This window comes from Chaetodon auriga, chromosome 12 (genome assembly GCF_051107435.1).
Source record: "Chaetodon auriga isolate fChaAug3 chromosome 12, fChaAug3.hap1, whole genome shotgun sequence".
Lineage (NCBI taxonomy): Eukaryota > Metazoa > Chordata > Actinopteri > Chaetodontiformes > Chaetodontidae > Chaetodon > Chaetodon auriga.
This window is the reverse complement of record NC_135085.1, coordinates 6,998,962-7,024,814: the sequence shown is the minus strand read 5'-3', so window position 1 is coordinate 7,024,814 and position 25,853 is coordinate 6,998,962. Positions and strand designations below refer to the sequence as shown.

Sequence of the window (25,853 nt, the reverse complement as noted above, 5' to 3'; positions counted from 1 at the left end):
GCATTTTGGTAGAGCGTGCTTATGTCACACTCCAAGACCCAAATTTGTAACACGGGTCTCTGTTCATTTTAACACTCAAACCCAATCCAACCTAAAGAGGTGATGTTATTTTTTCATACATATGAAAGCACATCAAGAGCCACACAAGACATTACACAACTGATTGGAGTGGAGAGTCCACTTAAATCCCTATGGAAACTAATGTAAAAGCTCACCAACCATTGTTCTTTTTAATCAAAGGGTATGATGAAAACATCACTTATTCCAAATCATTAGGAATGCTGTTTTATTTGCTCTTGGTTTGGAAGAAACATCTTCTTCCTCGGGTTATTTGAGGTAGTGGCAGCACTAGCACAGCAAAACCCTCTCTGCGCAAACATTCATTTGCAGGCAGCACCCTCTCCAAGAGCAGCCCCTCTGGCTCCCTCTGGCGGCGGCTTCAGCGCACAGCGGCAGAAACGGACAGTCCACCGTCGAAGCTGCCAGGAGCACACCGGGAAAAGCCCACACCGGTGTAAAGACTTACTGATAAGCACCTGAGCATTTGAGCTCATGTTTACAGCGGAGGCAGGAAATGAGGGGCACTCCTTCACCCTCACCATCCCTCCCTCCACCTCCAACTCAAGCCCACCCAACCTATAGTAAGATCACTCACACAAGGACGCGCCCCCCAATATACTCTTTGTAGGAGAGAGAGAGAGAGAGAGAGAGAGAGAGAGAGAGAGAGAGAGAGAGAGAGAGAGAGAGAGACGCAGGTATTAACTGGAGGTGGAGAGGACAGCGCAGTCGCTGCTGGCCGTCGGGATACCAAAAGACCAGAAGGGGATGTTTTCATGCACTAGTGGCTTGCTTTCTTCTTCCTACAAGAACTCGCTTCTTTTTGTTAGCGGACACGCAGGTGTAGCCTCTTCATCCGCCCTCCAGCCTCTTGCTACCTATCCCAATTTTCCATGCGCCGCGCCTCTCATTTCAAGTCAGCGAAGGGGGATTTTACGCGCCGGAGTGGGAAGAATAACATCATGTCAAATGAAATGCGGCGCGTCTCTTTTGTGCGCCGTGTGTTAGCGCCGTTGTGAGTGTGATGCCGGGTCTGCACCCAGCACTGATGACTTGAACCGGGCGGCCGAGGCGCTTGCAACTACAGCACTTGTTCCATAAAGAGAAGGCTCATTGATAACCATGGCTGATCAGGTAAGGCGACACATATTTTCCGCCTCCATTAATGCCACCTCGTGCGCTCTGCACAATAGCCTAGACTACACACACACACACCAGGTAGACTCCACACACCCTCTGGTGTGTATCCAGCACCAGATCTGGTCATTGTTTGTGTGCAGCACACTTTGGTTTCTCCCTGCCACACTATCTGTGCGTATGTGAGGGAATTCAGTCCAGAATCTGGAGCATTTTTGCGTATTTGCCCTCAGGATGTGATTTTTGGAATATTATTTCAGACTTGCAGCGTGTCTGTGCTGCTCAGCCGTGACATTATAGTCACCTGTGTTTGCCTTGCAGGATTTATACGCTCTCTGTGCTGGATTTTCTGTTAAAAGATGGATCAAGGATGTGTTGTGATGCTGAATCGTAATGAGCCACGCAGGAAACATGTTTTGGAGAAAACTAAAGTGCAGTAGACATAACTAGGCTGCCGCTGGTGAAGAAGCAGCAGTCAGTGTAATTGGGCTGTAACGACGGAAGAGCAAAAACATTGCCTGTAGTATTAATTTTGTATTGTACACTGTTGTTTGCCCTAGTTTCTAGACAGCCTGGCGAGAGAAGGAGATTAACCCCTGACACACCGGCTCAGCCCGCGGTCAGAGTTTCCTGTCTCTGCATGTACAGCTCCCCTGAGCGCCGCTGACAATGAAGGCCATGCGTAATTGATTAGCTCGTTCAATTAACCCTAATGAGCTACCTGAGTGAGCCCGTGTGAGTGATGTATGAGTGTGCACGTGCATGTGCGCGCGCGCGTGTGATGAGAGAGAGAGGAGTGTGTGTGTGTATGTGTGTGTGTGTGTGTGTTTGTAAACAGCTATAACTGTGTCACAAGCAACCACACTTTGTATGAAAAAGAATTGTACTACAGTGTCATATAAAGACATATATTATATACTATAGGTTACTTCATTACACTACATACTATACTATTCTACATTACACTGCACAGTTCAATACTACTTACATTACAATATACTATACTTTACTATATATTGTACTATACACGCACACACATATACGTTATGCTGTACTTCATTACACTACATTACACTATACTATACAATACTATACTATACTGTATTACACACACACACACACACACACACACACACACACACGATATCATACTTCATTACATTACACACCTGTACACTTCAATATGCTGTAACACTAATTACATTACAATATTATACTACTATACTATTCTATATTGTACTATACCACAGTCCCCAATACTGCCTACTGAACTACACTGTAACACTTTACTATACTATGCTGCGCTATACTAAACACACATAGTATTAATGCTACACTAAACTAAAATAATATTTAAAGGATGTCGTGAAAACAAAGCAAGACCATGAAATGTCTGTGCTACAGGAGTCAAAGTTACCCTTTTATTAGGTACACCTATACAAACGAACAATCTGATGTAATCCAATACAACAGCCCTGGGAATCCTAACTTTGTGAAGCTTAAGTAGTTTTTGTTGACACTGTGTCACCGAGGTATGACTCAGCTCGTTATAATTTGGGAGTCTTTCTTCTGTTCACTCTCTGCTAAATTAGAATGCATAATATTCTAATGTGTTCATGTTCTTGTGTCAATCCTCTTCAATTAAGCACCAATACTGTACTTAGCGTTTCCACAGGTGGATGCCGGGCCACAGATGCCCAGGAGTATGGCTGGAGTTAGATTAATTGCTGTATTAATATTGATGAGGGTCTTCTGCGGTTGACCTGCTGTGGCTGCAAACGCACACACTATTATGCAAAAGCACGCACACACTTACCCACACACTCACACTTTTCTCAGCCAAACTATTGTTCTGGAGAGAACTGCCGACAGCTTTCCCTTTCTTAAATGACTCGTGATGGAGATCAAGACTTTATGTGTCAGACCTATTTTAGTGTGAATTCATGCTGAAGTCACCATGTGCGCACTGTACAGCATAGAGCCAGATGAGCGCACTTATGCCTGTATTACACACAGCTGCAGCCTCTTTTCCTCGGTCCCTCCCTTGTGTCTCTTTCTCTATAAACCTCCTCTTTCACCTGTCTTTGCCTCTCTCTTTGTGTCCTCATCAACCTGTTGTCTTTGAGCATCCTTAACATCTTCCGTCATTCTTTCAGCAGACCCACCTGGCCTCCTCTGTGCCTCCATCTCAGCCCCCACCCCCCACCCCCCCTCCTCTCATTGACTTCCCTCTTGCCATGCTCTGAATCTTCATCAGCATCTTTCTCTCACACTGCCACTTATCTGTCTCACCTCCACTATAATCACCTCCCTCCTCTTTACACACACACAGTGGAAACACCCCTCCCCCATTCCTTAGTGATAACATTTACCAGAATCAACACTGTTACACAGATATGCAGCCAGACTTCTTGGATTATTTTAAAATGCTAAAGACAACAATGCCAGATGTGTGTGTCTTGACTTGCACATACTCTATGTGTTTCTGTTGTCTCTCTCACTTTCATTCTAGTACAGTATGTTTCTCACGACTGCGGCCCCCCTCCGCCGTGGAAGCACGCCCCTGCCTGTCAAACACCAGCTGCGGAGAGAAGAGGCCGTGTCTGAGGACTGCGATTGGATCCCGGGATTGGAGGAGCCTGCCACGTTGCCTATCAGTGACACAGGGGTGCCTCGGGATGAGTCCTTCAGCCAATCGGCAGCTGCCCAGCCGGCTTACCACAGCCACGGCGGGGCATTGAGGATAGTGCTACTGGGACAGAATGGCGTGGGCAAGTCGTCGCTAGCCTTATCTCTGGCCGGGCAGTCGGACAGATCCCTCTCTATAGACTCTGAGACACAAGCATGTGGTAAAGACCTGGACAGGGATTAGTGGTGTGTTTTTGTATGCATGTGAACCTGTGTTAGGACCAGAGAAGCTTTTGGAATCAGGTTTAACTAGGAGAAGATGCAGTGTGGAGTTAAAACGGTCACAATTCCTTGCTGACTTAGATGAGAAGGTTGATATCACACTCATGTCTGTTAGCTAATTATGTAGGTGGAGCTAGCAGCTGGTTAGCTTAGCAGCTTTTCTGACTGGACACAGGGGGCCACAGCTAGCCACAGGCAACACTCTCTGCCTACCGGCACCTACCAGTTTAGGTTTAATCCTTGTCTAATAAAGCTTGTGTCCTGGACTTCTTGGCAACTGGCCCCAGAGCCAGGCTCACTGTTTCCTTCTGACTCCAGCCTTTATGCTAAGCTAAGCTAACCAGCTACTGGCTTTAACTGCATATTTGACTTACAGGCACAACAGTGGTATTGAAATTAGCATTGCTAGGTAGACTTTTGTGTTACATTTGAACAGGACCATGCTAGTTGTCCCCCCCTTTTCAGTCTTTATGCTAAGCTAAGCTATCCATCTGCTAGCTGCAGCCTCATATTTAATGGACAGATATGACAGTGGTATTGAGCTTCTCATCTAGCATTCAGGAGCAAAGCAATTAACTGTGTTTTTCTGTTTGGTTGTGCTCTCTTTTATCTTTTCCCTCTGCTTTGGTACCTGTCAGTCAGCAGGTCTGTCTGTCAGATAGCTCACTGCAACACTCAGGATAATCAGCTCTGGTCCAACCAGCCGATCGATGACTCATTGTCACTAAGACATGACTAGTTTCCCTGATGCATAAAGCTGCCTTGCCCCTGACTCATGCCATACAGTATTCATTACTGCCCGTGTAGTACCCTCGGATTCATGCATCATAAATGGACAGAAAAAGCACTTTCATCCGAGGAGCTTGTGCACACTTCCATCACGGCGCTCTCATCTTCAGCTGGAATTTTAACAATGTGCCACATTAGTCTATGAGCTACATGTCAAAATTGCAAAGTGTAAAAAAAACCCTAATCAACACCTATTTAATTACATTTTTGAACAGCTGCTCTAGCACCATACTATCTCTATGTGAGGGACCACGGATCACCGATCAATACGTGTCCTCTCAAAGTAATTACCAGTAAAAGACAGAACTGATTAACACCCAGAGATGTGCTGTGCATGTACCTAAAGATATACATCATTTCCACTTTTTTCGCAACCTGTTTCTTTTCTTGCACCTGTTTTTTAATTACTGTCAACAAATCTCATGAAAAGACCACAACCAACAAAGAATTGATCTTATTACCAAGTAATATGTAGTCAAGTTCATTTACTGTCATTATACAACACGGGGTTGTACAATGAAATGACACCTGTAGCGCCATCATGCTACACACACAGAGCATATATACAAATATTGAAATTAGAATGGAATAGAAAAAAGTAGAAACAAAATAGAACAATAGACAGTTGCTTATATACATGCTATATACCCATACACATATACACAGAGAAGGTGTGTATAGTATTCAGTTACGGTGTTCTGTCTCAGGACACTTTCCACGTAGAGCTGGTACCGACCATACTCTTTATCTACAGAGGCCCAACAGTTCCCTCATGACCAAGTACTTGGCGACAAACCTCAGGCAGAACCGTGTGTGCAGTGTCAGTGTCAGTGTAAAGTTCCATGTCATTTATTTATGGTGGAGTGCGCAGGATGGAAGTCCGTACTGGGTGTGCACTCTGTGACATTTTCCTTCATTCCAGTGAGCATGTGTACAGAAGATTATTTTTTGTCAATCCCACATATCATCCTGCTGCCGTAAAAACTTGATATTGCAGCAAAGATATATTAATCCATCGCTGCAGATAGTCCCTGACAAATGCAATGTCTTTTTGGGACCAACATTTTCATTTGGAACAAACAGGCTTTTAGCTGAGGGCCAAAGACAGGGCAGGGAAGTTCTGAAGATGGATTAAAACATTACTGATTTTGGTTTTCTTTTCTTGGCATTAGTTGATAATACGAAAAATAAAGAACATCAGCAGACTGAACCTTTAAATTGGAGAACAAGAATATCCTCAAAAAGACAAGGAACAAAATTCTGAAAGCCCAATTTTAACAGTCAATGGGGAATGTTATTAGGACCTGTACTGGCAACATTTTCAGGCATGCTGTCACATTCTGTATTGCAGTATAAATATGTGTGTGTGTATGTGTGCTGTAGTGTTTTGCTTTGCACTCTGTGTGTGCTGATGTGTGTGACATGGCTATTTGCTTGCAGGTGAGGGCTACGAGTGCACAGTGACAGTCGATGACGAGGACAGCAAAGTCATCATTTTCGACAACTGGAAACAGGTGAGTTACTGACCGTCAGCTTCACACCTCAGTCACTCTTCATCCTTCACGGTTTACACCCGCTCCCTCTAAGCCACCTTTAACTTATTCCGGTTTTGACATTTCTTGTCTGCACTTAAGGAATGGAAAAAGCAATTTGTTAAGTTTCTGTGATGAGCAAATTATTTGTGTGTATTCAAGTGTAAAGAGTGAGTTCATACTGCTGCTTTTATGTGTGTTTTTTTATGTGTGTATTTGTGCTGCGCTGTGCAGGGAATCCTGCAGGAGAAGCTGTGCTCACTGTACTTGAGCTTTTTTAAGTTCTGTCATTTGGAAAAGTGGAAACCACTCTCTTGTTAACCTTACTTGTTTCAATTCAAATCTGCAGTTAACAACAGGGCTAAAATTGCTGCGGCCATGCATCATCAACCTTTTGAGCTGAACAGTGCCAATGCGGTAATACGACCCTGTGGCGATGATGATTTTTGAGCTGGAAAAAGTTGAGCTGCAGCAGGCAGCGGCAGAGAGCAAACAGTTTGTCAAAAAGCTCTTTGTGACACTGAGGACATTATGCAGAATCAAAAGGCATGCAGTCATTAATGTTGATTAATAATGTGATGGAATGGGACAGCACTCAAATTAGTGCGTAGGGTGGATCATCCCTGATGCATGTCCGCTCTGTCTTCAGGGGCTCTCCCCTTAAGGTTAAATTATTCACACACAGCTACATTTCGCTCTGGGGAACTCCTCTGAAAGCTAGCTCATTTCTCCACTTCATCACTTTTCCTCTCTTTCTCACCCCAAATTTTGTTGCCCTTTCTTCCCGCAGCTGTCATTGTCTCCACATCTCCCCGTCCAGTCACTGTCTCTGTTGCTTTTTTTTTTGTGGTGCTTGCTCTCTCCTCTCTCCACTGGCCCTTTTCTGCCATGGTTAAATCTCGCTGAGAGTTAATTACATTTGTTATTCTGTGCGTGTTAATACAAGGCAGCGCATTAAAGCTGAAGCAACAGACGCAGGCCAGCGGGAAGCTTGGAATAACTCCAGGGCCGTGAGCAGTGGGGGGAGGCACAGAGGACTGGACGGCATCCCAATTCATCCGCCAATTCATGCTCATGTTTTTGTGCTTTTTTTGTGGTACACATAAAAGACACATATACACACACAGATATACAAACTTACACACACAGAGTCAGGTGTGGAGACAGATGTTGCCCAGCTACCTAATACATGTTGTCCCAAGACGCAGGGCTTCTGGCCTTACGGCGAGCTGCAAGTGTTCTCCATGGGGCACCCCAACCTACACCCAAGTTACCATAGCAACATGCAAAGACACACACATCCACTCTCACGTACACACAGGCAGGGCTGACTTAATCACTCACTCACGCATAAGATCATGCTAGAACAGTCAGCATCCGACGCTGTTGGCTGTGGGACTTCGTCCGCTCTCTGGCCAGCCCAATCAGCGCCTCATCAGTCCCTTGCAATGCAAACTGCCAAAAAAGATGGAAAAACTGCTACATTCACATTCAGTGATTGTTCCTTCAAGTGCCTTCTTGGCTTGGCTCAGCTGATTGACACATGAAGGTTGAGCTGGAGCTGTAATTTTCCCAACTGCAGTGCAGGGAGCGGTGCACAACAAACTGCAGGTAGAGCTTACTGTAAGTGCACAGACATGTAAATATATATATCGACTGCGGCGGTGGATGTGCCGTGTGTGTGTGCAAGTGTATGAAACACGCTGGCGTACACATGCACAGAAGGCTGAGAGTCTGCTCAGCCAGACGCTGGGACGTTGTCAGTGTTGTTGAAGTCACGGGGCTTGGATGGTTTAAATAAGTCATCCATGTGCTCAAAATAGAAACACTGGCACACTTGGCCTTGACCTAGCCAGCCCATGCTCTCCTTTGCCTTTACAGTGACATTGGTTGTGTAAAGCAGCTCTTAAACAGCAAACTGGGTCCTGTATGTCGGGAACCAAGTGGGAGATTGAGGTCACTGAGGACCAGAGGGCCCTCTCACCCTTTTCTCTCATGTGTGTATGTCTGTCTCAGACAGTGTGTCCGTGCATGTGTCCGAGCTCTGAGTTTCCATTATTATTTGATAGTTTGAAATTAAAATATTTATTAAAGACAAGCAAAAGGTCCAGCCCAAGGCCTGGAAAAATGTAGGCCAGAGATGTATATGTGTGTATTTATCAGCGTGCAGCGAGGAGAATTTGCTGCTGCCCCGGAGGACAGGATCATTTATTATGTTAAAGAAAATTAGAGAAAATGTTCAGGATGTAATTTGGAAGAAGATAATTGCTGCTTGACCACATTCTTTTGCTCGATTAGGAGGGAGGAAAAACAGCATTCCACCATCCAGTTCTTGGAACAGGGAGAGATTTTGTGATTGTGCGTTGTGTCCCGGGAGTTCCTTCCCTGAACATTTTTCTCTCTCCTGGTTTGTTGTTCTGCAGTCATTATGGAATATTTACAGTGTCTCATTTCTTGCCCTAATTCATATAAGCTATTCTACTTAGTTTCCAATGGGAGTCACTTCTCAATTTATTTGTGTAGAACACTTAACCAGAATCAAGACCTAGAAGGACTAAAGTTGAAATCTCAACTGCTACATAGTATTTAAGGGATAAATATACACTAATTACATTTTTAAATGGAGTTTGTTGATTGCTGATAGCATCTTCTAATACACAAAATGTTAATAACCTTTCAAAGTGCCATTTGAGTAACCTCAGATACAATCTTATAATTATATGGTCACAAAATGTTTCTATTAATGATACAATGCTTGTGTCCTGGAGGGAAATCCTCATTTATCCTCCCTCTGTAGAGGTCAGAGGTCAACCACAGAACAGCATCCCTGAAACTGGTGGGGATTCAGGGATTTGCTAATGGACACATCAGCGGGGTGGAGGCTCTGCATGCTACAACATGATAAAGCTTGAATCTGGGTCATGCAGGGACACTCACTACACCAACCTGTGTGTGTGTGTGTGTGTGTGTGTGTGTGTGTGCGTGAGGTGGTTGGTGGTCATGGCATACAGTAGTCTGCATGATGCGCTACAGTATGTCTGTGCTGTGATGTCAGCTGCATTTGGTGATGATGTGATCAGTCACGGCTATTGGTGCTCCACTTACGCAGTGCTTACGGATGTGTATGTGTGTGTGCACGTGTGTTTGTGTGGCCTTGACCAATGCAGGCCAGATGGCCTCTGTAATATATTTCCTTGGGGAAGCTTTGTGTAGGAGAACATAAGTGAGAGAAAAAGAAGCAAACCCAACAACTCTGCATTCCATCTGCACTAAGCTGTGTCGCCCTGTTATCAGATTTTGACTGAGCTACCAGAGCAAGGTGCTCCTCTGTCTCCTGGCTTCTGCTTTTCCTTTTTCCTGTCATTCATTTCATTCCCTTTATCCATCACCCCTGCAACTTTATTGATCCGCCTGCTCTTTCATTTTGATGAAACACGCAGTCGGACAGATAGACCGAAGCCAAAGAATGAGATGTGTGCAAAGCACACGTGTTTGCTTTTGATAAAGCAAAATGGTAGCATGAGCGTTTTGTGCATTTATCTATGCTTGTGTGTGCACTCAGCTGATGTTTGTGCAACCAGGTGGGGATGTGTTTGACCTTTTGTTTCCATGTAAAGGCCGTAAGCTGCTTTGCTCATGTATCTTGTTCTGCAAAGCAAATGGCTTGGGAGCCAATAGATTGCAATAGTTTAGGCTCTGTGTTCAAGGCAGTGGGGAGCATGTTGTATAATAGGGATGCACACACACACACACACACACACACACACACACACACACACACACACACACCCCCACACCCACACCCACACCCACACCCACACCCACACACACACACACACACACACACATGCCCACACATTTCCTCAAAATATGGCCAAATGCTGTGTTTTCTGCCTTTTTTCACAACTGGAGGGAATAATAGTTTGAGTGCTCACACAGCCACAGCATGTTATGCAAATGATGTCTGATAAGTGATGCTTTGCCCTCACCGTTAATGGTTGCTGATGTAGTGCCTGCATCCAGCAAGTTGATGTGCGAATGTGTTTTTGAGTGCATGTTAATGCATGTGCGTACTGCAGAGTGTGTATTGTTTCTTTATGTATCACAAACGTGAAAATTCAAGTCTATTCCAGCTCAGTGAGACGTTAGAGGCTGTTTTCCAGCTACTTCAAGCTCTAACTCAGCTGCAGCATCTCACTGGACTGTGTAAACCACAATAAATCTCCTTTTTAAAAAGAAAAGTCTCCGTGCACTCATAAAAACAGGGCCAAAACCATGCGTGCTGTAAGGTTTTATTGGATGTGTTTTTCTTATCTAAATCTGTGCCAGAAACAGGAAGTCTGTGGCTAAATGAATTTTTAGAAAGCCTGGTTTGTGACACTTTTTAATGGTCGAACAGAAATGCCTGCCTGACTGTGTGCATCCTGTTTTTGAAAAAGCAATATTTATCATGCTGTCTGAAGGCCTGAATAATTGCCCCGCTGGACTGTGTTAAACCAGAGTGAGAAGCTGCAGCAGAGAGGGAAGAAGACCTTGACCAGTATATCCACATTGTGTATTATATTGTTTACCTGTTTATGTTGTGTTTATGGCTTCAGAAATTCAGCATTAGTGGTGCGTTTCATGAAGTTAAATCTACCAGGAGGATAGATTGCAATACACAATCATAAATGATGGCATGAGGCATTTGGCAGATACGTATCAGCATGTAGCCCAAAGCAGCAATCTCCCACCAAAAATAAGATCATTACTTATTCATAATTTCAATATGCAGCCAATGTTGTAAGTGCAGCTTTGAATACAAATCAGTGTCATTATTACACTTGTAAACTTACTGCTGTGTGATAATCTAAGTATGAGGAGCTCAACCTCAGTATTGGGAAAATCTAAATCTGTGTTCATAAGTATTGCAGTATTAGTGCACTAGATGTACTTATTACAGCCATGAATGTGATCAGTGAACATATTGTCCCATAATTATGACGTTTAATCTGCTGCTATAACCGGCTCCACTCTTCTCGAAGTCTTTCCACAAGATTTTGGAACCTGAGGTTGGACACTAAATGCATGCAGATCATTTCTTTGTGTTGAAACAGATTGTATGCTGTAGCCTTAAAACTGAAGTATTTTCCATAAGACTGAATATTCGCTGCTCAATGTGCAACAATTAGATTTAAAGTTTAGAAAGTTTAGGTTTATATATTATTACCTTAACTGTTAAAAACTCACCAGATCTGCTTCATCAGGGCTTTATAGGTGTCTGATTTAATGGACAGAGCTGCTAACACAGGTCTACATCTGTCACCACACTTGGACTCAAATATGAAGTAAATCCTGACTGATGCACAGACAGAAATCTCTCATGTAAAATAACACAAAGTGTTTGAACCCTGGCTGGAAAGTGTCCCTTTATGTTTGATCCCATGAGAAAATGATTAAGAAAAGAGGCTTTCAGGGTCTTTAAGATGAAGATCCCTTAATTGGATCTGAGGGTCTTAGACCAAACCATGAAAAACCGCCCCACACCAACAGTACACTGAAGTACGTACAGACTGAACGTGTCCACATTCTTTTGTCCATGTCCTGTGGTAAGGTGGTGAGTGTGCATGAAGATGGGAAGTGAAACCAAAGCAAAGCAAATCTAGTCAGGCAGATTAGTTCTCTGTGATTAACATGATTTAATGAATATTTTCCTAAATGCTCGCTGATCTGTGCGTGTGATGTGAATGTAACTGCGTGTGGGCTTGGCTTTAGTGTTTATGTATTAGTCCATGTGAATGTGTGTGTGTGTGTATGGGGGTAGTAGGTACTGACAGATGGCCTGCTCTCTGTGGACCGAGAGGAGCTGCTTAATCTAGAGAAAGAAAGAGAGAGAGGCAGGCAGGCAGGCAGTTGGCACTGTCCTGTGTTGCTGTGCCTCTGTTTGATAGAGAGGTGTATTTACTCGGCCACGCTTTTCCTCCTGAAGTGCTCGCTGACACTCCTAATCGATGTACGCTCTGTGTTTGTACTCCTTTGTTTACAAAAATTGGTCTCTCCCTCTCTCTCATTCCTCTCTGTCTTGTTGTGTCCATTCTTCCTCCTCATCCCTAAATCAGACAGTGACAGGTGGCGGAGCCGCCCCGCACGCCAGCGCCTCCCTCCCCTCCTCCCGTCTCCGCTCCCTGTCTTTTCCTGTGCTCCGTCAAACAGACAGAGTGCCAAGGGGCTCCCCGTGAATTTCCTGCTCCGGGGTTTGATCCGATACTACTTGGCTGCTTGAGACAATGTGAATTTTTCAGTCGCCTGAAACTCCCCGGAGGGCAGGAATTTACCTTCGGGGCTGTGGATGTAGGGCAAGGGCATCCACGAACTCACACGTACACACACACACAGGGACGATATGCAGCTGAAAACAGATTGGGTTTTCTGGTGGGAAAGCTCGTTTTCATATTGATTCAGTCGAAAGAGTTTATGGCTTCAGAGTCCCAGTTCAACTTAATTGTGTTTGCTGTCCTGTGGGTCAGGATTTGCAGGGTTTTGAAAGAATAATGGAAAAGTATAGATTAAAGCATAGAGAAACCTTCAGATAAAATTTTAACACTTCCCTCTGAGTGTGTTTACAGTTAAGTCAAGTAAAAAGCTTCTGAGCTCCAGACTGTAATATAAATATAAACTTTATTTTCTGATATTTCCCCAGACACAGTGAACAGAACAACTTTGTTGACACAGTGGTAATACTTCAGATTTCATTCGAAGGCTCCAGTCACAGTCTAATTCTATACTGGCTCTCTGTTTCATCGACACAGACTTTGACTGGCGTAACACTGTGGAGTCTGGTCTCAGGTTTCTCTCTTTGGGAGAAAATAGTTTGTATTGATTGTGCTCGTTCAGCTTAAGATAAAATGTCTTTCGGTTGAAGCTCTTCAACCCCACAGGCCTGAGTAACCTTGTTAAATCCAAACAACTTAGAAACTACAGTACTGTACTTCAAACGTACAGTGAGGATGCAGAGGCTTCTAAAAATATCAAAGGTGTGACGGTGGATTAGGTAAAAGCAAATGTTTTGAAGATGTTCCATTAGATGCAACAATCCAGACATAAAAGCACAAATTTTGTAGAGTCACTGACACTCTGGATAAAGCAGGTAAAATGTGACGCTGTCAACCGGAGTGGAAAAATACTTCTGTATCTAACTTTGCAGTAGAATACTCGGCAAACACAACATTGAAATTTGACCACCTTAAAGTTCTTACAGCTAATGTGTTAGCAAATAGTTGCCTGTTTGCACGTCCGGCAGACATTGCTAGCATTTATTTGCTTCTTGCAACCTGGTAAATGTTAGTCCTATATTCATTCAAGTGGTCAAATTCATTTATTTTACCTGTTTTGTGATCCCACCAAGGGACACATCTGGCTTTTTAGCAGTTAAATGCTTGACTAAATTAGCCAGGTAGTTGCTCCCATTGTCTGTCTGCTTGGCATGTAGTGTACAGTAAGCTGATAGATGCTACAACACCTCATGGAGCCGAAGGGAACTTTAAAGTCAAGTGTTAATGCTCTACGGTTTGTCATGAGCGACACCTTTCATATTACACATTTGACCTATTGTACATATAAATAGATTTATGAGGCAGCTGTAAGGGGAATGCTGGGAGCCACATGGTTGATGTTTGGCCATACTCTGAACAAAGACAGTTAATCATCTTAAAAGCCACAATGCTGTGTGACACAAATGATGCATGCCTAATCCACATGACCACTGGCTTCAGATTTAAATCCAAAATTGGATTGCATTTCACCCTGCAGGGAATTCAGTGCACTAAACCATAAGGCAGTCCCTGCATCTATCACTCATCACATTAGCAGACCTTTGACTGATACAATATTGACAAGATATTATTATGTGGGGACTGAATGACTGGTCAACCAACGATGAGCTCAGAGGGATTTGACCATCAATTCTGCTGAGATATGATCACTTTAGTTAAGATTTCAGTCAAGTTACAGCCAGGAGAACCTTGCCATGACTTTTTTTTTTTTTTTTTTTTTTACACCCATGACCCACCTTCAGTGCAGTGCACAAGTGGCGGTCAGAATCAGGAGAGGACAAAGATGGTCCCAGGCAGTTCCAAGCTGCTGTTTCTGCTAGAGCCAGCCGGGCTAATTGAGCGTCTGTGACAGGAAGCCCCGATGGGATGTTGGTGGTCACTGCTAAAAGGGTCAGGAGATTCAAAGTGAAGCGTGACATGCATACAGTGAAGCTGAGCGAAGCCTCCTCTGCGTCCTCTCACGGGACAGTGATAAAAACTTGAGTGCTGCCTGCCTGCCATTGGCACCGATGTCCTTCCAGTGGCTAAGCTCCAGCACAACAAAGCAAGGACCTGAGGTGGAGTCTGACTTTAAAACTGCTGTGCAAAGACGAACTGTCACTTTGTAGATGGCATATAAAGGAACTTGTGTAACGTGTCGGAGCTATGTGACACTCCACACCTTCTTAGCTGTCACTGGATCAGCCCTATATGTCTGCAGCACTAATATGCCCCACTGAGCTGTTGTTTTATTCATGTGTATGTGTGTGTTTGTATCCCCAGGACCTGTCCACTCTGCAGTGTGATGTGTGCATCCTGGTCTTCTCAGTGACTGACAGGCGAAGTTTCCACCGCACCGCCCAGCTCCGCCTCCTCCTCAGGGAGTCCCAACCACACACACCAATCATCCTGGTGGGCAACAAGAGCGACCTTGTCCGCTCCCGTGAAATCAGCTCAGAGGGTAGGTAGAGGGAGGGATGGGGTCAATTAGCCGTTCGCTGAACCCCTCTGCCTAAGAGCCATTGTCCAATCATAGCTCAGCAACCATAACTAGGCATGGCAGGTCTAGCAAGCTATGGATTTCTCTGCATGCTGAAGCGGCGTACATGTGCACGCAGTAAAAGAGATGCACAAGCAGAAATGCAGGGAATGGATTTGATGCTCGAGGTTGGCTTGTCAGAGTAACTGGGTTGCAATCGATGGTCGTGTTTGGGATTTTGGAATGAGATTTTTGCACTCCTAAAAAACTTCGACTCTCTATTTAAGACCTGTTTAACCAGGTTCCCGTTTTAAAACAACTCAGCTAAGTATTTCTTGTGATAAAGCTGCCACTGTGTTCATTGTAAGCGGCATGCTATATGTGCCAGGAAGGCAAAAATAAGAAAAATAAGAGGGCCGGTTGAGTTTAGGAAATGATTATTTTACATCTGCCCAGACACAAGCAGTGGTGGACAAATACCAGGCTGCTGGATGAACAATGCAAGAACAGAAATACATAAATGGACTTTCTTCTTTTAAATGCCTTTTGAGCTGCTCTCCAAATGGAACGTCTCAAATAGAAAACAGCTTGTAAATACAGTGACATGGTCAATTTTGATGCTTTTTTATGCTAGTTACAATGGATACAAGTGCTCAAATGGCCAAAATGCAAATGTGTAGTTAATATGCACATGCACACTTACACACCTTTTCCCCCCAGAGAACAATGGTTAGTGTGCTTTGTACAATTACTCATCCATGCCTTCTACTTACCCTCTGTTCTGCCTTTCTATGTCTTACTTCATCTGTCTGTCTGCCCTGGTATTTTCTCATAAATCTTCCCCCAAGCCAACATCGTCTCCATTAGATAGACTCTTTGGGGATCTATCTTTGATCAGCAAAATCAATTTCTTTTCTGTTAACAATGTCCAGGGATAAATGCTCTGATGGTAAACTCCTTGTGGGAAGAAAATTCTATCATCTGTTGTTGCAAATGGGCGCAAATATACAGTCTATAGAATCCATTTAACCCCATGGATTTTTTTTCAGGGTTTTATTGTTTTACCATATTGAATTACGCTGTGGGTGACTCTGCTTTTTGACAATGATGCACAGACATGTGCCCAACAGGATGAATTGTAATCACTTTGATGATCCCCTGACTTTTCATCTAATACCATCATCCATCCAATAAAAATAGAAAATTGTCCAATACTTTGGTTTATGACCAAATATCAAAATAGCATTCCCATCACCCTCAGCTGTACTTTATGTGAATAAGCAAATATTAGCAAGCTAATCACTGAGCCAGTGAGTGAAAACATTGCGTAAAAACAATGCCTCCTAAATGTCAGCATGTTGGCATTTAACTGTGTTTCAGCTGCATGTGGGGTTTTTATGACAGACATTAATCTGTCAAAATAATTAAATGATGTCTGTAGTGCAGGTGCGCCAGGTAGTCTCAGGGTAAATACACCTGTATTTTGAAGGATAAACAGTAGATTTTCAGGGGACACTTACATCATAAAGGCAAAAATTAATTGCAAACAAATTATTGATTAACAAATTAGATACAAGATGATCCAAATTCAGTGCACTCAAGGCTGTGACTGCTGCCAAAGTTGCCCCTGTAAAATATTGATGGACATGAATACTTGGTGCAGGGGATTGTTTTGCATCTTAGATTTTTATTTAATTTGGATACATTTGTTAGAGGCTTGCTTTTGTATGAGCTATTTTTTTTTATAGTGGATCGATCTCATTTCATTCACTGTACTAAAAAAATGGAGTATATAGGGATGTGTTTATAGAGATAGGTAAGTGTTGTTTTGATGCAATTCACAATACAAAATGAATGAATCCTGTGAGTGTAAGAGCTCATCTTTTTACATATTTTGGCATGCAGCAATGAAGCAAGGTCTCTGCACACCAAATCCACTGAAGAAGAAACACACGCTGCTGAACTCAATCCATTCAGTGAGCCTTTAAAATCCACTCAACTCAGATCAGACCACAGGCAGGTTCTAATTTTGCAGGACTTTATGAGTGAATTTTTGGATGTAGCACTGGCAGGCCGTCCCATTGGCTGAACTCCAGAAATGTTTCAAATAGAAAGTGGGTACAGGGTGACTTTAATGGAAAGCGAGGACAGACTGACAGCACGGTTTGTGACCTTGCTTTGAATTTGAATCCACGGTTTATATTGTATATAAATTCAACACTTCACGGTCACCTCTGCAGTTTCTGAGACTCACAGTATACATTCAGTTAGAAAATGTTTCCACTGTCGCATACCTCAAATATAAAGACACATTTTGCCGTTGTTGCAAACATTACCTTATCCTCCCCTATCTAATCCTCTGGAGGGGCTCCATCGCTCTGTGTCCCTTGTCGCCTTTTTTTTTTTTTTTTTTTTTTCTTTGGTTTTGCTTTGTTTTTTCCAGATGGCACATCTCTGTTTGGATTTTCTCCCAATTACAGGATGCTACCGCTCTTACTATCTTCATGTATGTTTGCACTCATCATACACGCACAACTGCATGTATACACAGACACACATATACCTACGAGCAGATGCACACCCTCATATCTCTCCATCTTCTTACTGCCTGATGTCACCGAGGATGTTTCAAAGAATGAATGTATGAGAACCATATGTGTGCATAAACAGGAGTCTCAATTGTGGAGATTGTGGTTGTGTGTGTTAGAAGGGATTGGAGCTTGTTTTGCTGTCCTTGAAAGACACACTTTGAGTTCTCTTTATTTTTTAAGCTTATTTTTCTGGCTTTTTGCCTTTTTTGGCTGTGCAGTGAAAAAGAGACATGGAAATGGGGTCAAGGGCTCAGCCTTAATATGTGGACCTCACACTCTACCAGATGAGCTACCGGAGTGACCCTACTTTGAGTTTTCTGACCTTCGGACTGGGGATATTTTTACAAAGGGTGCAGCATCAATGCATTGGTTTTTCCATAAATCAGTGAGGAGATGTTTACTTCTTATATATCTGTCTCCATATCTTTCCTTTCCACTATAAAAGAGGTTATTCTGTGGCTCTCCTTTGAAAGACGATCCTGGCCTGCCAATTTTGTCAAATTCTGCCCTTTAGCAGCTATTCAGAATGGACTACATTACCTCCCTAAACCCCTGTTGCTGTTCTTGAGAGGCTTTAAAGGTAAATTGTCTCATCTGTAATTTGTGGAAATTGTCAGTGACCAGAGGTGAACTCAGCTTTCAGATACAATAAAAGTCTCAATTATGACTCTTTACACGAATCTGTCCACATAGCAGAGTGACGTTAGCCTTCACTTGACTCAGCTGTTATTGTTAAAGCGTTTTTGATGGTATCACTGACTCAGCCGTCACCCTGTAATGTAAAAAGATTGCCATTCAAGCCGAACCCGCTGTGAACCCACTCTTCTTCTTCTTCTTTTTTTTTTTTTTTTTTTTTTTTTTTACAACTTTTCCGACTGCAGATAGATGAAGCCTACTGTCCTCACCTCCATAATAAAACCACAGCAAAAAAGCTTGGCTAGTTGAGTGTACCAGCATCACAATGCTGGTACAAAGTGATCCAGACAGCCAAAGATCGGGATATTTTCTTGAGGAGCTGATGCAGGAGAGCTAAAAGGAAGGGCCAGAAACATGATTCAGACGGGATGGTAATGCTCCGATGTGCACTAGAAAGACATGATCCTGATACCAGGAAGTGAGGTAGTAAAAGTAATAGGACAAACATTCATAAGGTATTTTACTGTTGCATATTGCACAGTGGCGTATTTACAGCAGCTTTAATGTTATTTGAGTAAACAACTGCAAGTGTGGGCTGTCAATGCTGAGAGAGCTGTTGAGGGTTATTAATTAACAGTCAAGCTCCATTTGATAAATCAATCTCAACCCTTTAAAGTTAGCAGTGAAAAAGTCTCTCAAATGTTTTTATCAGATGCCAGAATGTGTGTGTTTTGCATTTGCAGTATTTTTCTACAAGAAGGGAATGAGTTTGGGAATGTATTCCTGTTCATTTCTGCAAAGTGATTTTCAAATTTAGGAAAATTAAAGTCCCCCTCCAGTCTAAAATGTGTTTTTCTTCTTGTTCTGGCAGGTAAATGTTTGAGCTTCACTGTGCAGAATGGCGTATGTCCAGAGTTTGACACTACAAAGCTGTTTTCACACTTATCTACTAAAGGTGGAAAGTTTCTCTGCGCTCACTGAAAATCCAGTTTTAAAGAGGCAGGCCTACGAACAGGATTTGTGACATCACAAATAATTTGGAAGCCAATCCCGGCCCAGTTTTCAGCTCAACTTAAGTGTGATGTGGAAACCTGAAGCCTACAGTCCACATACACCAGTGGACTTTTCAATGAAGCAGGAGACATCTTGTGTCCAACAGTTAAACTTTGGAAATGAAAAATAATTACAAACTCATAGATTCTTGAATTTTAAATGAGAGAGGAGGAGTAGGTGTCATTTTAATGATTGTAACGAGATGTGTGGAGGAGATCTTGAAATAGAATAATCAGCAGCTGTCAGTTAAAAATATATATAATATCAGTAACTGTATTGTCTTCATTATTCTAATAATATATTATTATAACTTCAGGCTTTTAATGGAGAGAGTTGAGACAGAGAAATGGTACAGTCACTGGAAGCTTCTCATAAGGACATAGGAACACAGACGTGTGTGTGTGTGTGTGAATGTGTGTGTTTATTGTGTGGAAGTGTGGAAACCACAGTTTGAGGTCAAATCTTATTTGCTTTGCTTTGCTTTGCAAGTTAAACAGAGGCAGCAAGTGTAAAATTCGTGCACATCGGTGCCTCCACATCGCTGTCGACTCAAGTTCGTTCTTTGGTGTTTCCCCTATTTAATGACATGAGTGGAAGGGAGAGGAAGGGAGAGGGAGGAAGGGAGGGAGGGAGGCGAGGAGTGAATAATGAGAGATGCCTATACTCAGCATATTCTCTCTTCATAAAAAAAAAAGAAAGAAAGAAGAACCCAGGAGCAGCGATGTGGTCAGCGATATGGAAATGCCCCGTCTCTGTTCCCGCGGCGCCTGACAAGGATGTTCTTATGTTCTCTCCGGACAGACCACATGTATTCTTGCTGATGTGTGAGCCTGACGGAGGAGGCTGACTGCTTAAAGCCTCCTTACAGAACCTGGAGCCCGAGAGCACTGAAGTCATAAAGTCTATTTATGGCATGTGCGGTGACACTTCTATTCTGTTATGTCTCACCTTCCCCCCTTGCTACATCTCTCTCCCCATCCATAACACACACAGTGACACACACACTGTCACACTGGTAACGTATTTATCAGTGGCTCAATATGGCCGTGGTGTGGCCCTGCTCCTTGGGGCTTTGATTAATATGCGCTCCGGCTCCGTTTGCTTAGTCGACATTCTTTCTGTCTGTCTCTACCCTCTGTCCATCTGTCTCATTCTGTCTCCTTCGCCTCCTCCTGCTTGTTCATTTCATCTGCCGTCTTGCCTGTCATCTCCTCTCAGCATCTCGCTCCTCTGTTTTTGTGACTCATGTTTCTTTCTTCCTTCCTTCTTCTCTGTCTCTTTCTCCTTCCCTTGTTTCCTTTCTTTGTGTCGGAGCACAGGTAGGGACCTTTGGGTGGCCCTCTGTCTCCTCTTCTTGTTTCCTTTCATCTCGTCTTTTCTCCTCTCCTCCTTTCTTCTATCCTCCTGTTTCCTCCTCTGTCCTCTCATTTCTTCTCTTGTACCCTTCTTTTATCCTGTCTCGTCTCCTCTCCTTTCCTCCTCTGTCCTCCTCGTTTCCTTTCCTTGTTTTCTTTCTTCTCCTCTCCTCTGTACTCCTCTTTTGTTTCCTTGTTTCCTCTCCTCTCTTTGTCTCCTCTCCTCATCCCCCCATCTCCTCTTCTCTTGTCTCATGTTTCCTCCTCTCTCCTATTCCTTTCTTCCTTTCCTTTCCTTTCCTCTGTTCTCCTCTCTTTGATTCAACTCATCTCCTTTACTCCAATCTGTCGTGTCCTTGTTTCATCTCATCTCTTCCTTTCCTCTCCTCCTGTCTCCTCCTCTTCTCCTGTCTCTCGTTTCCTCCTCTCTCCTCTTCATTTACTTTCCCCATTTCCTTTCCTCTGCTTGTTTTCTCTTCTTTTGTTTCCTTGTCTCCTCTCCTCATCTCCTTTCACTGTTCCCTCGGTTCTCCCCTTCCCTTGAGTCTTCTCATTGTTTCGTCTCCTCTCCTCATTTCTTTCCCTTCATCTTATTTTCTCATTCTCATTCTCTTATCTTGCTTCCTACTCTTCTCTACCTACTCCTGCTTCCTCCTCTCCTCTCCTCTTCTGTCCTCTCCTCTCTTTAATTTAACAGGTCATGAAGACTCAGTTCAATTCAATCAGCTGTCCTAAGTATTAGGATAAGCCCTGTTGATCTGGTTTGGGGTATTTTTTCTCCTCACTCTTACCTCACCCACTATTAGGTGACACAGCTGTGGGTCAGCAGCTGCTGTGCTGCTGGATTATTACAGCCAGATCAAATCTAGCTCTGTTTTCTGTAATACCTGTGTAACACTGTCACATTCAGCATGTTGATGCAGTTGCACAAAAAACAGATTAACAGGTTACATTGCAGTTACTAAAGTTCTGAATGTTAACAAGGTTTTCACTAGATTTAATGAGGCGTTAGTATTCAGTAAATCATATTCCTTTCTGTAGTTTCAAATGTATCACATGGTCTTCATCAGCAGGTGGGGTTTCAGCCTCATTTTAGCAGATCTCCATGATAATTGCAAACTCCACCTACTGATAAAGAGCATGTGGTTGAAAGCTCTGAGAGACGTTAGTAAGAAGACTTTGAATTCTGATTGTCATGCAGGAACAGGAATTTCTATTGATTTTTCTGAGAAAATCTTCATCTAACCCAAAAACACACCACACATTTACACCTGACAATTTGGGTCATTATTTTAATATCCATCATCTTTCTCTCAAAGAAAGCTATAATTCCAATCTTCCAGCAAAAAAATCATAAAAGAAGAACTAATGGTGAGAGATAATGGAAAAAACATGTTCTCTCCTCAGCAGCATTCTCAATTCAAAATCACATTTTGGGCAGTCGCCGCTCGTTCTTCCTGACAGGATTTTTATTGAAGTTTTTAAGTGCTTATCTTATTTAATTTGCTTTACTTTTGTTCTGTGTTTTTATCCGCTTCAAGCAGATGATTTGAATTTTCTTTCAATACTTACTTCAGGGTTTTGTTGTGTACTTGAATCGTTTTTTTCTAAACAAAAAATCTCTCCGAACCCACATAAAATTCATCCGTGGCTACAACCTCCTCCTGCTGCCTACACTTTGCAGTCATTTCGAATTCATGCAGTGCAAGTTTCTGCAGTTATTAATTATAAATACTCTGAATAATAAACCTAAAAAACCTCATGACCTCTTAGATACTGACTGAGCAGCGCGGCCCCAATCAAAAAAGCTGAAGTATGGTTGAAAAGACAATGCTATTGGAGCCGACAGTGAGGCCGATCTGCTGCAGAACGATCTGTATCTGTCAGCTGTCCTTATCATCCAGGTTTGTTTGACCAGGAACAAACAGACACTTTTAGCTGAGATGCCGAGAATGTCAACAACACATTTAGTCACCTGTCCTTATCCAGGAGAGTCACATTGAGACAGACACCGGTTTCCCATTTGTGCTGCAGCCAAGAGATTTGAGCTTTAACAACTCAGCCAATGGCAACATTAACCCCATCCTGCATCTCTCTCTCTCTCTCTCTCTCTCTCTCTGTCTCTCTGTCTGTCTCTCTCTCTCTCTCTCTCTCTCTCTCTCTCTCTCTCTCTCTGGCTCTTTCAATCCATTTATAACTGTTGATTAGACAGGTTTGCAAAAGCAAGACACAAATGTTAATTTTTTAAACATTATAATGCAATAAAGGCAAATTTGGAAATTGTAGTTTTCACAAAACAATCCTGAGGTCCTGGAGGTCAGTCAGTCACATGGTCTATCTCCATGACAACAAGGCAAACTCCTTCCAATTATGCAAAGTGTAATACCCTTGAATTGGGATTGTTTTGTCAGTTTATCATATTTATTTGTTTTATAGGTGATATAAAGCACACATCATGTACATAAATTAGGATAATTCCTCAATCTGAACACAAAGCATCCATTGTAATAAATCACATCCCCGCCAAAGCACTCCTGTCTCACTGTCGTGGCTTTCAGACAAGATTTCCAAATCACACTAAACAGAGAGGAGTGTCCCGTCCTCACAAAGTGAGAGTGTAGATTGACTACATTTATCACAATCTGGTGCTGAAGAAGTGACAAATTAACACTTCAGTCTAACAGAGTCTCCCAAACAGCAGTGAGGGAGCTGTCGATCCAGAGGTATTATCTCGTGGTGATACAAATCACACAGCAGCTGGGCTGCAAACAGGCTGTGGATAGTTTTACGATCTAATGTCTTTAAATTTCACACTGCTGCCTTTAATTGTCATTTGCAACTGCCAGTGTGTGAAGCCTCAATAATTTAAAATCTATCTCCCTCTCTCTCACCAGAGGCCCAATCCAGCGCCATGATGTTCGACTGCCTCTTCATGGAGCTCTCAGCCTCCCTGGACCACGGCACCAACGAGCTGTTGGAGGCCGCAGTTCGGACTGCAAGGGGCGACTGCGTGGGCCCAGGCTGGACCGACGGCGACCCCGGGGCAGGCCGCAGGGAGAGCCTGACCAGCCGGGCTAAACGCTTCCTGGCGGGCCTGGTACCACGCTCCTATGGTCGAGACCGGGACCGGGATCGGGGCCGCTACCGGGAGATGAGCCGCCACCGGGGCAGCAAGATCCTCCGCCAGAAGTCCCGCTCCTGCCACGACCTCAGTGCACTGTGACACACACATGCATACGCAGGCAAAGAGACACACTCCCTCATATGTACACTCATACACACACACACCAGATGTAAGGATAAGGGGGAGGTGCAGAGGATGGAGGAGTAGAAGAAGATGAAATGGGAGATAGTAGGGAGGAGCAGAAGACTAAATGTACAGACAACAAAGAGGAGGAGACTCACATGAGCGGGACAATTAGAGGGGTGGGAGGAGAGAAATTTAGCAATGGCAGGTAAAGGTCAAGGGAGGATCAATTTAAAAGAAGAGGAGGCCAGGTTTGATGGAAAAACAGAGGGACAGATAAGGAGGTGAGCAATATCTTACCTGATGAGAACAGGAGAGAGAGACAGTTAGTGAGAGCAGGTAGCGTCACATCACGATGCTAATTGGACGTGTGGTGAAGTGCGGGGGGCAGGGGTCACAAATAGACACACACCCAAGTAGCACGCACTGATTATGTAGAGACTGATAGCAATCTAATGTATACGTATTGTAAACCCTGTTTTATAGCATGCCAAGTAGACGATCTAAGACATGACCCTGTAGGTTTTACAGTTACTGTACATGATACTGGACTGACTGTGCCTCAGTCAGCCAATAGCTAATGCACAATCTAGCTAGTGTCTCTAGCAATGCCATCTCAAAGGCAAGACCCTTTATTTATTATTAAAAAAAAAAAAAAAACCTCCCTCTCTGCGCTTTTTTTAAGCCACACTCTTCACACTGCATTCACCTTTCGTGTCTCGTACCGATTTGAAGAAGTGTTTGATGATTCCACCAATGGGATCCGTTCATCTGTGATTTTTATATAAGGATAAAAACATCAGCGCCCAAGCCATATTTTCGCTGAATGCATCATGAGCGATCAGCACAAAGAACCCTTTACCGCAGGATGTGGAGCGAAAGAAAAAAGGTCAGAAGGAATAAGACATTAGCAGGGCTGACCAGACTGAACTGTTCTTCAGCAGAAGCTGAGTCACCGAGCGCCGGGATGTTCTTGAAGCGCGGGAGGACAAACAAGAGAAAACCTAATCTACCTGTGGATGTTTGATGTTTTCATTTCCCTCTTTTTACCCGCTGGCATTGTTATGTGTGTTGACACTGAATTCTGTGGGGGCTGGCCACACAGGTGACCCGAAAGAGAACGTTCTGGAAACGTTGTTCGGATAGCTCGTCAAGTGTGGCGGCGTCACTGACACGTGCTCGCTCGTTTGTCACCGTCTACTAAGCACTCCTGTCTTTCCACTGAGAATAAATGATTTTTTTGTTTGACATCCTGAGTGGGCGTCTTGATTTCTTTTTTTTTTTTTTCTAACGTTATGAAATGAGTGTCTCATTACAGCCGTTACCAGGTTGAGGAATGGCATGACAGGTCAGGGGATGACTCACAGGTCCTCCAGGCAGACTGTGAGACGGCCTCTCAGGACACTTGTTCCATTAAGGATTAAGCAGCAAAAAGATGCAACGTCGACAGTTTGCGAAAATAGGTCAGGTCAGGGCAGAATATGAAAAGAGACAAAGAAATTTATCACTGTCTTGACTTCAAGATATATGCAGAACACTTGCATTTTGGGAGATCTGGGAAATTACCTGCTTAATAAAACTATTTCAGCTGTTTATCCACTACTTTAAACTGACCATTCTCAATATTTTTATAATAATGTTTGTTTAATGTGGGAAAGTTTCATCGTTAAGCTGTCCAGCCCATAACGGCTCTCATAGCCTTGTTTTCGGCCTCAGCAAACAGCACAATTAGCAACAAGCTGCTAAACACAGTGGAGCATTAACCAGCTATCGGGTG

General features: G+C 43.3%; 1 protein-coding gene across 1 annotated transcript; it reads left to right on the top strand.

Moving 5' to 3' along the window:
• The first annotated feature begins 552 nt into the window (after window positions 1-552).
• On the top strand, window positions 553-25,324 carry rem2 (RAS (RAD and GEM)-like GTP binding 2). The gene is made up of 5 exons (XM_076744621.1): window positions 553-1,191; window positions 3,707-4,043; window positions 6,334-6,407; window positions 14,999-15,176; window positions 23,724-25,324. The coding sequence occupies exons 1-5, from the start codon at window positions 1,180-1,182 to the stop codon at window positions 24,050-24,052; spliced, it is 930 nt and encodes a 309-aa protein (XP_076600736.1). The 5' UTR covers window positions 553-1,179; the 3' UTR covers window positions 24,053-25,324.
• The last annotated feature ends 529 nt before the right edge of the window (window positions 25,325-25,853 follow it).

Excerpts from the sequence above, each read along its gene's own strand:
- rem2 (XM_076744621.1), top strand. Across the intron at positions 6,408-14,998 it reads TTTTCGACAACTGGAAACAG|GACCTGTCCACTCTGCAGTG; the intron begins GTGAGTTACTGA and ends TTGTATCCCCAG. Across the intron at positions 15,177-23,723 it reads CCGTGAAATCAGCTCAGAGG|AGGCCCAATCCAGCGCCATG; the intron begins GTAGGTAGAGGG and ends CTCTCTCACCAG.